The following is a 15,742-nucleotide window of genomic DNA, read 5'->3' as shown; positions in this document are numbered from 1 at the left end:
TGGGGAGCTCCGAGATGATCTATCCACCTCCAACCCCAAACCTCCCCAACACACTTCCTCTTTTCCTTACTGTCCTTCTTCTGTCAGCTGTGCTACACTGACCCTGTTCTGGGCCTTCTATCGTACAACAGATGTTACAGTCAAACAGCTGTGAGGGCTTCAGGGTGTGTGTGTGCGTGTGTGTGTGTGTGTGTGTGTGTGCATGAGCCGGGAAGCCATCTTAGTTGTCACTCACCAATGCAGGTCTTGCTGTCTGAGTGCAGGGCGTACTTCTGGTGGCACCCACACACTGGCCCTGTGTCTGTGTCGTCACATGTGTGCTGGCAACCGCCGTTTCCATAGTTACACGTCACTGAAAACAACACACACACATTCAAGTCTTACCTCTGGCTTGTAAATGATGTATAATACAAGGCTCATGACATTTCAAATGTCCACTAATTCCTTATTGAGCTAGAGTAGCAGGATATTTATACTGTGCTGTGATAAAGACGCAAAATGATGCCAGGCTGAATATATAGCTGAACATTACAGGTTGAAGAGAGAGACAGAAAGAGAGGGATAAGTAGAGAATGATTCAATGATAGAAAGAGAGAGACAGAGAGTAAAGGAGAGAGAGAGGATGAGAGTGTTGAATTGAGAGGGTAAGAGATAAAATAGGAGTATCAGAAAAAGGAGACAAGAGAAGAAAACAAGAGGACTAAGCAAGAAAAAGAGGGAGAGAGATGAAGTCAAAGAAAGGGAGAGAGCTATGGTAGAAAATGGATGAGGAAGAGGGAAAGAGGAGATGGGGAGAATCATATGGAGAGAGATGTATGAGAAAGGAGGAGAAGTAGGTATGAAGATGGTAAGAGGGACAAAGAAAAAAAAATAAGATGGGAAAAAGTAGAAAACCACTCTGTGCGTAAAAATCAGCTCTTTAAAATAGAGAATAGAATCTGTGCAGACCGGAGACTTTGAGATGGTGGGGCAACTGTCAATCATTTTTTAAATTTGGCCAGTTAAAGGCTTATAATCATCTATAAGCCATTAACTAGCAATCGTCTAACAAAACCCTGATTTCAGCAATACATTGTTTTTGTTTTTTTAACTTTTCAAGTACAGTAATGCTAAATAATAATTACATTTGGGATCGCAATTGGTGCCTGGAGGTAAAGTTTTTAAGTAGCGCTGACATTAGCTAGCGTGCTAACGCTGTCTGTCATCAACTCCTTGATCATAGCTATGGATCATAACAGAAATCCCAGTTAGCTTGATAATTACACCATCTTCTTATGCTATGCTGGTGACAGAAATTGAGCCCAACCAGCTAGTGGTTCCAACCTCTAGGAGACTACTTCGCTGAGAAAAAAGTAGACAGCCGCACCCGGAGGCAAACCATCATTTACCGGCTGTAGGAACTCAAATTCAACCAGCGCCTGGCCACCAGTCTGCTCTGACCCCGGGCGCTCCTTCAGGCAAACTAGTCTCTTAGCTACCTTAACATGTCTTCTTTCAGACTGGTGGAATGAAAACATCCAAAACACATATTTTTTATTTTATTTCAGTTTGCATCAGTAGATTTCTCTTGAAACTTGTGACATAAAAAACAACTGTCTTAATGTAAGTAATCAACTGGGAATGTTCCATGGTGATATCTACTAGTATATCTACATGTTTATACTATTCACCTGTAGTGGCTTGCAAAATGTCAGAATTTTACAATCCATATCTTTAAAGGCAATTATCTCAAAATGGGTTTTTCAGTAGTGCTTACATATTTGTAAATGTATTCTCAAGGATTTTATAGAGGAATTTGTTCATATATCATTCATAAAAAGAGTTATCCAAAATCCCCTTTGTAAAAACCTTGACTCTTATATGTCCACGAAATGTAACAAGAATGCTGAACCTGGCTTTATCCACTGTTTACATTTATCATTTTTGCTAAGGCATATTTTCTAAGATAATGCCTTGTTTGAATATCAGAAAACTTATAGTAAAAAAAGTATTTGTCTTAATATCAGTAATTGTGGAAGAAAACATGATTGAGAAAGTGAATAACAGGACAAGGTCACAGGGTACTTGGGACATAGGCCTGATAAGCACACATTCTGTTTAGAGAATAATAGAACTATATTTGGGCATGATGACGTCTGGACACAAAGTAGACCCTACTGATGGTAAATGTATGAGTGTGTATTGGAAAGACCTGATGGGGCGTGTAAACACTGTCAGCACACGAACCTCAGTATAAGAGGGAAAGCTCTGTTAAGAGACACTTGGAATTTAGGAATTTAGAATTTTGGATCTTGGAATTTATGTTAGCCTTAATTCAATAAATTCCCCTTGATGGCTGTGAGACTTCTCTGCTGACTCCTTCTTTTCTTGTAGACCTTTCTTTTTTATAATACATTGTTCTACCATAAATTGGTGACCCCGACGTGATACAAAACTACAAATGGTTCAACTGGAGTTGGTTAACTGAACCACTACCCAGGGCAAATGAACAATGGGATATCTACATGGTTTCTGATTCTTTCTTTTTGTCTTTTAGAGCAGTAAGGAGGATGGTAAAATGGACACAAACTAACTGAGAGAGGGCTCATCAGGACTGTGCCATGAGACATCCTCTCACGCTGAAATATCACACCACTGAATCTTGGTATTGGCGGAGTTGGCGACTTCAAGGACTGATGATGCACCCAAATATTATTCCATTATTGTTTAAGACTGTACAAGAATGTTCATGAATTTCAGATGTTTATGCTATCCAATATTAGAGTGTAAGTCGCATTATAAAGGTTACATCATAATCATACACCAGAGAATAGTTACAGGTTTTATGGTAATAAGACAATCAAGGTAAATCACGAATAGTGACTTCAGGAGGGATATGGTATGGTTGATGTAAACACTCAGAGATTAGATGGTTATAATCACCAGATCACAGCAGATGATCTGCATAGTTGAGAGTCAGGAAAGAAGAAAGTAGTGTTTTCATTCATTATATTCAGTTAGATTAAGATTCATTTTCATTCATTGTTTATTCTAATCAAAACATGATTTAACAACAACTATATTCAGTTAGGTTAAGATTCATTTTCATTCATTATACTTAGTTAGGTTAAGATTCATTTTCATTCATTATACTTAGTTAGGTTAAGATTCATTTTCAGATATTAACACATGTAAACTCAGTTAGGTTAAGATTAATTTTCAGATATTAACACATAAACACTTTGATTTCATGTTTTGATTTAACACAACTGCACAACGCAAGCAAGCGCCAATCTACAGTTGCTCAGGCTTACACTACATTTGTAATTCAGTTGATAGTTTTACAGGTAATAACATTATATCATGATTGCATTTATAATTTACAGTTTTACAGTTTATATATTTTTATTTACAAATGTTTTATCACTGGTTCATTTTTATCACATGCTAAAAGATTAACGTGAAGAAATCAATGCAGCCGTTGCTTGCGCCCAGCGCAGTTTTTTCACCTGCATGAGCCGCGGATGGCGAATTGATTTCTAACGATAATACTTTAATGAGGTTCACAGGAGGGATATGTGGAAGAAAACATGATTGAGAAAGTGAATAACAGGACAAGTTCACAGTGTACTTGGGACAAAGGCCTGATAAGCACACATTCTGTTTAGAGAATAATAGAACTATATTTGGGCATGATGACGTCTGGACACAAAGTAGACCCTACTGATGGTAAATGTATGAGTGTGTATTGGAAAGACCTGATGGGGCGTGTAAACGTTGTCAGCACACAAACCTCAGTATAAGAGGGGAAGCTCTGTTAAGAGACACTTGGAATTTAGGAATTTAGGATTTGGAATCTTGGAATTTGTGTTAGCCTTGATTCAATAAATTCCCCTTGATGGCTGTGAGACTTCTCTGCTAACTCCTTCTTGTAGACCTTTCTATTTTATAATACATTCTTCTACCATATAATCAACTGGACATGTTTCATTTTGATATTCAATTGCATTGTCTCCCTTTAAAATGTAACAATTCTTTATTCACACTCTTAACAGAGTAGGAAAACACATATTGCCGGATGACTGACAGCAATATTGGGCTCATTTTCTGTAACCAGTGTAGCATTAAAACATGGTTAATTTAGAGAGCTAGCTAGCTAACTAGCCAGCTCAATAAAAGTTAGTGGGTTGAAAAAACAGACGCCTGGTATCTGACTTCTTGGTAAACTTCAAGAGGGGCCTAAGGGCCGGGACATCTGCTGCATCTTTTACATCCTGGAAAACGTGAGGCTCTTTGGTCAGAGGTAGAATAACCATTCATCAATATGTATGATACTACAAAGGGCAATATCTGCTTCTGTCAAAGACTGGACCAGCTGTCTCCACACCACTCCAAACACAGCTGCAGACACCTGCTCAGATCGGTTGATCCTTATCACAGCAAATACGGTATGTGCTGCTGCCTTCAAAAAGTTGAACTTGTTGAGCTGTTGTGCCCTGAAAAAGAAATGCTTGGGAATGTCTGCACAGCGTGACAGCCTCTCGCACTTCTACACTGACAATGGATTTGAGGAAGCATAAAATCCGGCATATGTATGGGCCCTAAAGTGGAAAAGGGAGAGGGAAAGAGTGAAGGAAATAATTTCTTAAGAAAACAAAACAATTTGAAAGGCTGTGAACAACACAGGGGATGAGAAAAGATGTAGAACAGTGGGAAAGAGCATGCGCTCGTTAAGGAAAGATACAGAGAGGGTGGAAAGTGGAAAATGTGAGAAAGGGGAGATAACGAGAAGGTTTCACTGCAGGACCTTTCTCTGAGCTGTTTCGAAAAAACCTTCGCTCTAAAATATACTGCTAAATATTCATTTTTAACAGTGTCTTAAACTATAATTCCAGTGCAAAATCATCCCATGGTCTTTTTAGGCACTTACATACATCAAATAAGCCATCGAGACATTTTTTTCATGTAACAACTATCAATGGAGAAATCTGGTAGAGTCGTTAACAGCCGGACATGGCTAACACTGATTAGCTCGGGGCAGTACGGTGAAGGCATTAAAACATCTTTTTTAACCACTTATACTGCTCTAAATAACAGCAAACCTCTGAAGAAGCATGAGAAGAGTCACTTCACAGAAAACAAAGCACCAATGGGCTACTTCCTTTGGGATTGACTTTGGTAATCCACATGTGGGGTTCTCTTAAAAATGTGCAAGAACATTCCATGTTATTTAACTGTGTTTCTATCATCTTAGTGGTGGTAGGAATATGCAGATTCTCTTTCTATATTGATCATAGAAGACAGAGTAGAGTAGGACTTCATTTCCCAGAATCCTCTGTTTCCCTCTTCTCTTGTTTTTTGCTTTTTGCGGGAGATTGAGTGATACTGGAGTCTGAGAGAAACGTGCAGCAAGCGAAGCAGAAAAACTAAAATTAATACCGAGGTGAATGATGCTTGTAGACTTAAATACTGTTAAAGTATTTGCACAAATATCATTTCGCAGTTAACTGTCCTGTGTAACTGGCAGTTTGGGACTTGTTTTTTCCGTTTTGAGTGAAGTGCGGCCAGGTTAACTGCGTTAGTTGTTTTCACTAGCTTTGAAAAAAGCGTTAAGTGTGAATTGTAAAACATGGAGGTTTAAGTTAGCAATGTCGTGCGGGACAGCCTGCTGTAAACACATGCCGCAGCTTTTCATCAAGGACCCGGGAAAGACAAGGACTTCGCTGGAGGACTGTGCTAGTTAGCCGCTTACACTAACCCGCCAGACCCGTGTTGCTATGCAGACGCTTGCCTGTTGAAACCTCGACTGAAGCTGTTCCCCCATCTACTCAGCGCACCGACTCTACCACACTGCTTCTTCTTCGTTACCGTGGATGCGTGAGTAACGAAGGTGTTTTCTCTATCGGACACAGAGTGTGTCGACGTTATAGAAGGATCTAAGAATTAGTTTTTCATATGTGCACCAACTTGTGGGCCCCAACGGTAAAAACCCAAGCGCTTGGTAATGTTCTGAACATTTAAAACCAAAGGTTTAACCGGTTAGCCACCCACAAGGTGTAATTTCATTGACTGTTGACTGTGTTAAAATGTAATTGTGTCTCGTATTTCATGTGGAAGTGTGGCCCAGTAAAGAATATTGGTTAAGCTAAAAAGGGAACTAATTCCTAATTATAAGAGTTAAATAGTCAAGAACAAGGGGTAAATATCTCTTCCCTAAACTTTTGTTTGCATTTATTATTTTCTGGGGATTTTGTTGACTATGATTGTTTTAGAACAGTAAAGCAACAGAAAGAAATGGTTTATGTTGACTATCACATGATAATTTGAAAGTGAACCAAATAAGGACACACAATTTGAATACAACAACAAGAAAATTAACTTAGAATTGAAGCAAATAAATATACTTTTGTAATACATTTCATTGGGTTGTCCTGCATATTTCATTTTACTAAGGTTTGAGTATATCTAAAATATTGAACATTTGTCTCTGGGGAAATACCAGTATAACTTACAGACATTTGACGTTACAAGCCTACAATCTAATGGTAAAAGGGAATTTCGTTAATTCACCATCAATTGCTAAGGGCTCAGGATCCTGTTTGTTAAACCTTTCTTTTAGTAACCTTATCTCATACTATACTTCCAGCGCCAGGAAGGGGTCACACACATGAATGGACTTTACTATGAGAGGAGCTGGTACAGGGGCCAGTAGGTAAGTCTTTCAACACTCTTTTAATAAACTCTGGGTTCATTTACTACGTTGTTGGTGCTTTGTTTTCTGTGTAGGGACTCTTCTCATGCTGCTGCAGAGGTTTGCTGTTATTTTGAGCAGTATTAGTGGTTAAAAGAGACGTTTATATGCCTTCACCGTGCTGCCCCAAACTAATCAGTGTTAGCCACGTCCGGCTGTTAGCAACTCTCACGGATTTCTCCGTTAATAGTTCATACATGAAAAAACTGTCTTGATGGCTTGTTTGATGTATGTAAGTGCCGAAAATGACCATGGGATAATTTTGCACCGGAATTACACTTCATGAGGGTGTTTCCATAATATACAGATTTGATTTGTCAGATATTGAAACTATGTGAGACATTTGTGAGCTGTCCAACATTTTTACCTCTTAATTTGCCTAATCTTCACAGATCTTGACGTGATAATTGAAAGCCAGCGCAAAATACACTAAGTGCACCTTTTGGTGACACTGGGAGGAAATAAGAAGAATCTTTAGAATCTGGAACTGCACTGGGAATCTAATGGCGCCTCCGAGGAAAACTGATCCTAAATTGGACAGCGACATGGAGGAAATACGCCAGTCGCTCAGTCGAATGTCTGGGGAACCCGTCAAAGTTAACAGCTGAGCGGGGAACTTGCAAAAGTCACCGAACAGCTGACAAAACTAACGCAAGTTGTAGAAGAGGTGAAACAAATGAAAGACGCAGTAAGTGCAAAGGATAAGACAATCAATGAACTGGAGAGAAGGCTCCAGGCTATCAGCCTCGAACAGCAAACGGAATGGAGGTTGTAATAATTACTGGTCTGACAATTAAACCGCGGTCCTACGCCAAAGCTGTTGCAAGTGGCAACAATGTCAGCAAGGGTGCGGAGAAAGGTGATTTGCAAATGCTGGAAAGACAAGTTCTCCAATTTCTGGCAGAGAAGGACATCCACGTGGATGCGAAAACCATTTCGGCGTGCCATACTTTCCCACGTAAAGACAAGACAAGGCCTGCAATTGTCATACGGTTCATAAATCGGAAGTACAAATCTGAAATACTAAGCCAAGGAAAAAAACTGAGAGGAACAGCGGCATATATGAATGAGCATCTGACGCAGAAAACAGCAAACGTTGCGAGAGAAGCCTGCATCCTGCGCAAAAACGGGAACATCAAGGCGACATGGACGCAAAATTGTAAGGTATTTATTCAACTTAATGGGTCAACTCGGAACACGGAACAAGCTAAAGTGATTATGGTGAGAGACAGTATAGACCTTGATTAAATTCAAATAGTATGGCGTGCATTCTGCTGTTTATGCCTATTGTCGACATAGGCCTACTTCAACACCTATTAAACGCAGTCATTACTTGTCATTACTTATGACAAGATTTGTGCTGGGATCAATGGACTTATCTTGCTGTCGGACAAAGCGAATGACTGTATTAAAAGACTACCTCGCTCATGCCTTCGATAATAGACTTAAACGATGACATAAACAGTGACAAAATATTTGAATTGGAAACTGACTTTTCACGGAATATACTCTCGCCCGGAGAATGCCGCTACTTTACATCGCAAGAGTTTAATGGGACTACAAACAGGATTACAGACGAAGCCTTTTCCATCATACACTTTAATAGTAAAAGCTTGAGATGTAAATTAGAAAAAATCAACGACTTCCTACAACGGCCATTTAAAGTAATTGCTGTAACAGAAACCTGGTTAAAGGACAGAAACTTGGTTGAAGGACATGCAAGTCAGCAGCGTACAGATGAACGACTACAACATGTTTTATGTTAACAGGATGGGGGAAGGTGGAGGGGGTGTAGCCCTCTATGTTGACACCAAAGTTATTCGTTCGGTACGATCGGTGGTGTAGTGGTTAGCACTGTCGCCTCACAGCGAGAAGGTTCCAGGTTCGCATCTTAGCTGGGGCCTTTCTGTGTGGAGTTTGCATGTTCTCCCCATGTCAGCGTGGGTTTTCTCTGATTTCCTCCCAAAGACATGCACGTGTTAGGTTAATTAATGACACTAAAATTGCCTGTAGGTGTGAATGGTTGTCTGTCTCTGTTCGTCTCTATGTGCCCTGCGATAGACTGGTGTCCTGTCCAGGGTGTACCACGCCTCACACCCGATGTCAGCTGGGATCGGCTCCAGCCCCCCCTGTGACCCTGACAGGGATAAGAGGTTTAAGATGAATGAAAAAATGCAAACTCATCAAAATCTGTGCTCAGAGTGTATAAAAATCCTTAAATAACCCTTGGATGACGAACGGGTTGAGAAAAGCTTGTAAAAAAAAAATCATCTGTACAGGATGTTTCTTAAAAAAAGAACAGAAGACACAGAGAGCCGGTATAAAATATATAAAAATAAACTTGTATCAATTATAAGACAACAAAAAAAGATTACTACACCAGTTTAATAGATAATAGTAAAGGCAATACCAAAAACACATGGGGTGTGATAAATACTGTCCTGAATAAATGCAAGGCCAAACCTATTATTCCTGAGTTCATCACCAAGAATAATATGGATATTTATGCAGCAGAGGAAAAAGCTAACAAATTCAATAATTAATTTGCAAAAATTGGCTCTAGTTTATTGCAACACATCCCAGGTGAAACAATTGATGGTGGAATTATTCCTGATAGTGTAAACAGCATTTTCCTTGAGAGTGTCCAAGTAAGTAAATTTTTTTCAATTGTGAATAAATTTGCAAATAAAAAGTCAAATGATTATGCAGATATGAACATGTCACTGATAAAACAAATTACAGATGTTATCGCTGAGCCTTTCACATATATCTGCAATCCATCCTTTACAACAGGAACATTTCCAGACCACGTGAAAATAGCCAAAGTGGTTCCACTTTTGAAAAAAGGAAATAAAAATGATGTCTCCAATTACAAACCCATATCCCTACTACCTCAGTTATCTAAGATTTTAGAAAAACTATTTGTGTTGAGACTGAAAAATTTTATGGACACAAATAAAACATTAAACAGTAGTCAATATGGTTTCCGCACTGGTCATTCAACTGCAACCTCAATTTTGGAAATGGTAGAAGAAATAACCAATACTATGATTAAAAAACAAGTTTTTGTTAGTATTTTTGTTGACCTGCAAAAAGCATTCGATACTTAGATTAGATAGATCATGGAATATTATTGAGAAAACTATATAATAAGGTATAAGAGGAATGGCTCATCGGTGGATCACAAGCTATTTAAATGAAAAAAAGCAGTTTGTTGAAATCAATAATACAAAATCTAAAAGTTGTCAAATAACCTGTGGTGTACCCCATTGGATCGGTACTAGGTCCAGTACTTTTCCTTCTTTATGTCAATGACATTGTGAATGTTTCCAGTCTACTAAAAGGTATTTTGTTTGTGGATGACACTACTCCTATTTTATGCTGGCAAAAATATAAAAGAGGTGTTACACGTGGTAGAGCATGGGTTTGGGAAGATTATGAGATGGTTCAATGCAAATAGACTGTCCTTAAATATTAAAAAGACTAAATTTATGATTTTTAGTTGTACAAATAAGGACTTTGATGTAGCATTGCAGTAAAAGGTGTGGAGATTGAAATTACCCATGTATTTAAGTTTTTAGGTGTTCTGATTGACGAACAGTTGACATGGAAATCCCATATCGACCATGTTAAATCAAAGATATCCCAAACCATAGCTGTGCCGCACAAGGTTAAAGAATAGATTAATAAGTGTGCCTTGTTTTTGCTGTATAATTCACTGATTGTTCCACATCTGACCTATTGCATTGAAGGATGGTGAAGTGCGTATAAGACGCATATTGATCCAGTCTTCAAACTACAAAAACGCGCCATTCGCGTCGTAAATGGAAGTGGATACAGGGATCATACAAATCCAATATATATACAATATATAATTAAAAATTCTCAAATTTAATGAATTACGAGAATTTAGCCTTCGCAAAACAACGTACAAAGCTCACCAATATACATTCCCGGAAAATTTGCAAAAGAGATTTGTTAAGAGAGAAAGTAGTTACACATTAAGAGGAACTGAAGTCTTTCTGAAACCAGAGTTTAGAATCAAACCAAAGGAAAGATGCATCTCAATTCAAGGTGTCAGTCTGTGGAAAAATATAAATAGTGAAATTAAAACTTTTCAATCACTTTTTATTTTCAAGAAACGTGTAAAAGCGCTATTATTAGAAACATATGATGATGCTATTTAGCAGAAAAAGTGAATGTTTATTTTGTATTCGTTCTGCATAGTTGACATATGTAAGCGCACCAAATTGGATTTTTTTTTATCATTATTTGTGGAATGCTGACAAGGGGCAGACATTATAAGTTTATCTTTTTTCTGCTCCATTTCATTTCTTTTCTAAAGAATTCAATATAAATGAAAATTAAAATGAAATGAATGAATGAAATGAAATGAAATGAAGAAGGGAAGAAAGGATGGTATAGGTTAGATAACAAGGAGAAAGAATGAGGCAGAGAGCGAAGGCGAGAGAGGATATGGGAGACAAGGGAACAAGGGAGAAAATGGAGAGAGTTGAACAGAGACATGGACCATGAGAGGAGAAGGAAGGAAAGATGTGCATAGACATGACCAGCGTTTATTTCATCTCTTGTTTACTATCGTCCTGTGCCGCCATGCTCAACAGGCCAGCACAGCACTGGATTCCCTCGCTACTAATGGAATATTACCACAGCGGGGGACGCATTTCAGAGACTTTCACAATCTTAACACTCTCACCGTCTAAGAGGAGAACAAGAAGTGTTGCCAAACAAAGTGTAACTAAAAGCTCATTTTCCTCCCATCAAAAACAGCAGCCCTAAATTCCATGGCTGCAGGCACTCGATGTGAAGAGTGAGAAACAGTGATGGAGCTGCGAGGGGGGAGGTAGACACGTGAATTCTCTCTACTGAATCCATCAGCACCTTCAGCTTGGCCCGAAACGCTTTACTGATTTTGGTATTAAATGTCCACCCTCATATTTTACCGCTGAAGGCCAACTGGAACTTGTCCATCATTGCTATTACAGATGTTTATTAGAGGAACAGTTAAGATCCTTCATCACGGCGGTACGTAACCTCAATAAAATCAAGTCTGTGAAACAAAGTGTTAATGCCTGGCTTCCATGTGAATTTGAAAAGAAAGCGACGAGTCAATTGACAAAAGATTAACACATGATGGGAAGCTTTACACAGTAGTGTATTGACCACATGTAGGGTATAAAGACAGCCAATGTGTGAGCTGCTCAGAACAAAACAGACACATAAATCAGAGCCTCACTTCCTGGTGTGTGTGTGTGTGTGTGTGTGTGTGTGTGTGTGTGTGTGTGTGTGTGTGTGTGTGTGTGTGTGTGTGTGTGTGCGCGCGTGTGTGTGTGTGTGTGTGTGTGTGTGTGTGTGTGTGTGTGTGTGTGGGGTAGCATTTGGGTTAGGTGTGATACTTACATGTACAGTCTCTCTGGTTTTTGGCAAGCTCAAAGCCAGGACGACACTCGCACGACACCCCACCTTTGCCTGGAGCCTCTCTGCAGATGTGGGCACAGCTGTGGTCCTTGTTCATGCAGTTCATCCCGTCTATGTAGGGGGAGAGAGACACAGGGTTTTAGAGCTGTGGAACTTTTGTCTGACTGGCACTGGTGAGTTATGAAAAGTAGAAAGAAACGTTGAATCTAAATCTTCATGCAACGGTTAGAGGTAAAAAAACAAAAAAAAAAAAAAAAAATCTTAATATTATAACTCCAAATTAATGATCATGTTGCTCTGTAGATGCTGGAAGAGTAAATAACTGACTGTTTTCTTACAAGTTCACCATATCAAGTTAAACAGTGATCATATGTTGATGTTAAAACGTAACCCTTATTTATAACACTATACATGAGACAGAGCTAGAACCACTGACACATGACGGTCTGAAATACGAAAGCTGAGTGGAACCCCTGTTGTGTGAACATAACAATTCCCTAAAGCAGGGGTGCTGCACCTGCACAATTTAGGTTTCTCCCTGCTCTAACACACCTGAGCAGCAGAAGCTGGTCAAAGGTTTGAAAATCGTTAGAATTAGGTGTGTTAGAGTAGGGAGAAACCTGAGGCCAAGTTAACACGTACACGGTTATTTTTGAAAAAAAAAAATAGAGACGTTTCCCTGCATTTGTGCCCTTAGTTTACATGCAAACGGCAAATTTGCCTCTGAAAATGATTCTTTGTAAAACCTCCGGCCAGAGTGGAGAGAAAAACTCCAGTTGCATGTTTGCATGTACACAGAGAAAAACTGAGTTTGCGGCACCCGCGCCATAGGTGTGACCTATGTTTAACTTCATTTCAAACTCTGTTCTTGACTCGTAAAACGTTTCCATTTTCATTTGGCTGTGGTGATCATGTCTCATTGTCTAAAGTGGTCTTGAGCTTTTCTATACACTGCCACCTACAGGTTTGGCATGCTCTTGGCAGCATATACACGGGTTAGTGTAAACCAAGACGGACAGGTGTGCACAATATTATTATTGAAAACAGAGATGACGAAATGTCCGTTTTTGAAAATAGCCGGCCAGGTGTAAACAGCCTAAAACATGCACAGCAGTTGCCCTCCAGGAGCAGAATTGGACACCCTTGCCCTAAAGGATTATTTATTGTGATTGTGTTGACTCCATGCTGACATATTCAAGGATCATTTATTGTTATTCTACAACACAGGGTTGCACAATGAAATAAGAGTTGTAGTCCCTTTTTTCAGGGTTCAAGCTCTTTTTAAGAAATAAAATAAGTAAATATCATTTTTTTAATGATACAGGTTTCATGTTGAAGTGTCTCAGTTTCATTACTGCTACCAACCACACCCATTTATTCACTTTGCAGAAAGGTCGTCTTCACTTCTAAAGCTCTCCTGAACAAACACCTTATTTGTGTTCTGTGTTACACTTTCTTTAATTGTGACATTGATGCTTCTGAAAAATATGACTCACGATGTATGACACTCTAGAGCATTTCCCCTGGGATTCTCTGAGAATTCCGCCTGCAGAATATACTTGAGGCCTGAAAGATCGCTGCAGGTCAGTTCTGTCCAACATTAGAGCCCGAATTAAAAAAAAAGCAGAGTTTTGTTTCGTGTCGGGTAAACCTGCTTTCAAGTGTCATTCCACACAGCTGGCTGTATCCTACAAACAAGTCCAGTTTCAAACTAATTAAGCACTGAGGTTTACATACAGTATCTGAGTGAGGGGTTAAAATATAATTACATTTTCCCAGGACAACTTAGATTATTTCCAGGATATCAGGTAATTTTAATCAATTTCCAGGTGTTTGCATGACTGGAAAATCACTCTCCAAATTTCCAGGGTTTTCCGGTAGCATTGCTTTATGCTACATTATTTTTTTTAAATACAACAAAACAATTTGTTATGAATTAAGGACGAGTTGAGGAGTCTTACAGCCTGGTTTCTCCATTGCCTATGAGAGAACAGCAGAGGGTCATCAAACCGATGTTTTCCTTTCCTAATTGCTAAAAAAAACACCAAACTATTTTATGCTTTCTGAAATCCTACTTTCTCACACTATAAAATCCACATTTCCTCTTCTTCATCAGCACCAATTAAGCCTTGCGCCTTAATTTATGACTCTGCTCAGCCCGTGTTTTCAGCTGTCAAAGATCCGAGGCTTCTTCTTGTCAGCACTCCTGGTCGTTCCTCCTCCAACTCGTCTGATCCCTCCAACCCTTCATTCCTTCAACCCCAGCCTGTTTGATGTGGTCTACTATCCTGGTGATTTGTAGAGCACACTGTGGCAATAATATCCGAAATAGGCCAGTGTTTAAATCTTCATCAGCTGGGGGAGGAAGCAAGGAGGCGGAGGATGGAGGGCCAGTGCTCTCCAGAGAACCGAGTAGGGAAGGAGAAGCCAGCCAAAGATATCACTGAGCTCTGGGAAGAACTGGAAAAGTTAGTTTGGGAGTGTGCGGATGTCTACCCGACATGGCACAATCAAATGTCTTTACTCAGAAAAGATGGTTTCTTTAACAAAGTTTGTGTACTGTATGTGTTTACAACTAAGCTTTAGCAAAGTTTCTTTGAAAGCCCCTTCAAACTCCCGTTGTAACATTTTGGTAGCTGCTCCATGAGGTAAACTGACAATCTTGTAGCAAACTCTTTGCTCCTGGTGCCAATCAATCATATTCTGTGCCCACAGCATCAACACACTTCTTTGTGACTTTTCAGAGGAGTCTTATTAAACAAGGACAAAGACGACCACCATGACACATGAACTTCCTTAAAAAGACGCTGCTCCTACCCAGACATCATTATCAATTTGTTTTTCCATCCATTTCCTTCTGTTCTTTGTCAAAGTTCACTGGCATGAAAGGGGATCCTTCTCCAATTGAAGAATTGAAGTAAAACACTGATATAGATGTGACATACAAAAAAGATCACATTAGCTTAAGACTCTATTATTCGTTTTGTGCTGGATGGAACTCTAGAGCTACAGTAGAAGAGCTGTAGTTTTTTAGTAGCTGGGAGGCAGTCTGCTTCAGTTTAGTTTGTTATTTTTGTGTTTGGTGAAAGTTGTGGATGGTATCGATAGAACCGCTTCAATCAGTCCCGTTTTCCATTACCCCTCTGTTGAGGTACCAAGCAGACTGATCTGATACAAAAAGGTGGAGCAGAAACACTGTAGTCCGTTGATTGGTGTAGACGTTCCTCTGCATCATCAGTGAAGAGGAAATACAGTGAGAGCTGGCTGAAGCAGTGAGGAATGAAAAGGTTTATCAGCTCGATTCTCTGCACTTGGCTGTCCACCGCTTTCATCGCACGTCCCAATAATGCGGGACACAAAACAAAACAAAAAACAAGTTGCTTATGTTCTTATGTCTTTCTCTGCACTTACACACATCAAATAAACCATGTATGAACTATTAACAGTGAAATCCGGTAGAGTCGCCAACAGTCGCCAACAGTCGCCAACAGTCGCTAACGGCCGGATGGGGCTAACACTGATAAGCTCGGGGCAGCACTGCTCAACATAACAGCAAACCTCTGCAGGAGCATG

At 39.5% G+C, this 15,742-nt stretch overlaps 2 protein-coding genes across 2 annotated transcripts in view; both read right to left on the bottom strand.

Annotated features, from left to right (window-relative positions):
• The window catches only part of scube1 (signal peptide, CUB domain, EGF-like 1), a 137,889-nt gene that overhangs the window by 61,985 nt on the left and 60,162 nt on the right, over positions 1-15,742 (bottom strand). Inside the window, exons 5-6 of the mRNA XM_083935270.1 lie at positions 12,152-12,280; positions 236-352 (exon numbers count right to left, since the gene is read on the bottom strand). Coding sequence (XP_083791396.1) covers positions 236-352; positions 12,152-12,280 — 246 coding nt within the window. The remainder of the gene's footprint in view (positions 1-235; positions 353-12,151; positions 12,281-15,742) is intronic.
• The window catches only part of mpped1 (metallophosphoesterase domain containing 1), a gene marked incomplete at both ends in the record, with an annotated part of 219,862 nt that overhangs the window by 179,004 nt on the left and 25,116 nt on the right, over positions 1-15,742 (bottom strand). The gene's annotated exons all lie outside the window — the stretch shown is intronic.

The sequence above is a fragment of the Echiichthys vipera genome (assembly GCF_963691815.1).
Source record: "Echiichthys vipera genome assembly, chromosome: 20".
NCBI classification, from domain to species: Eukaryota; Metazoa; Chordata; class Actinopteri; order Perciformes; family Trachinidae; genus Echiichthys; species Echiichthys vipera.
The sequence above is the reverse complement of the archived record's forward strand: the minus strand, read 5'-3'. Positions and strand labels throughout refer to the sequence as shown.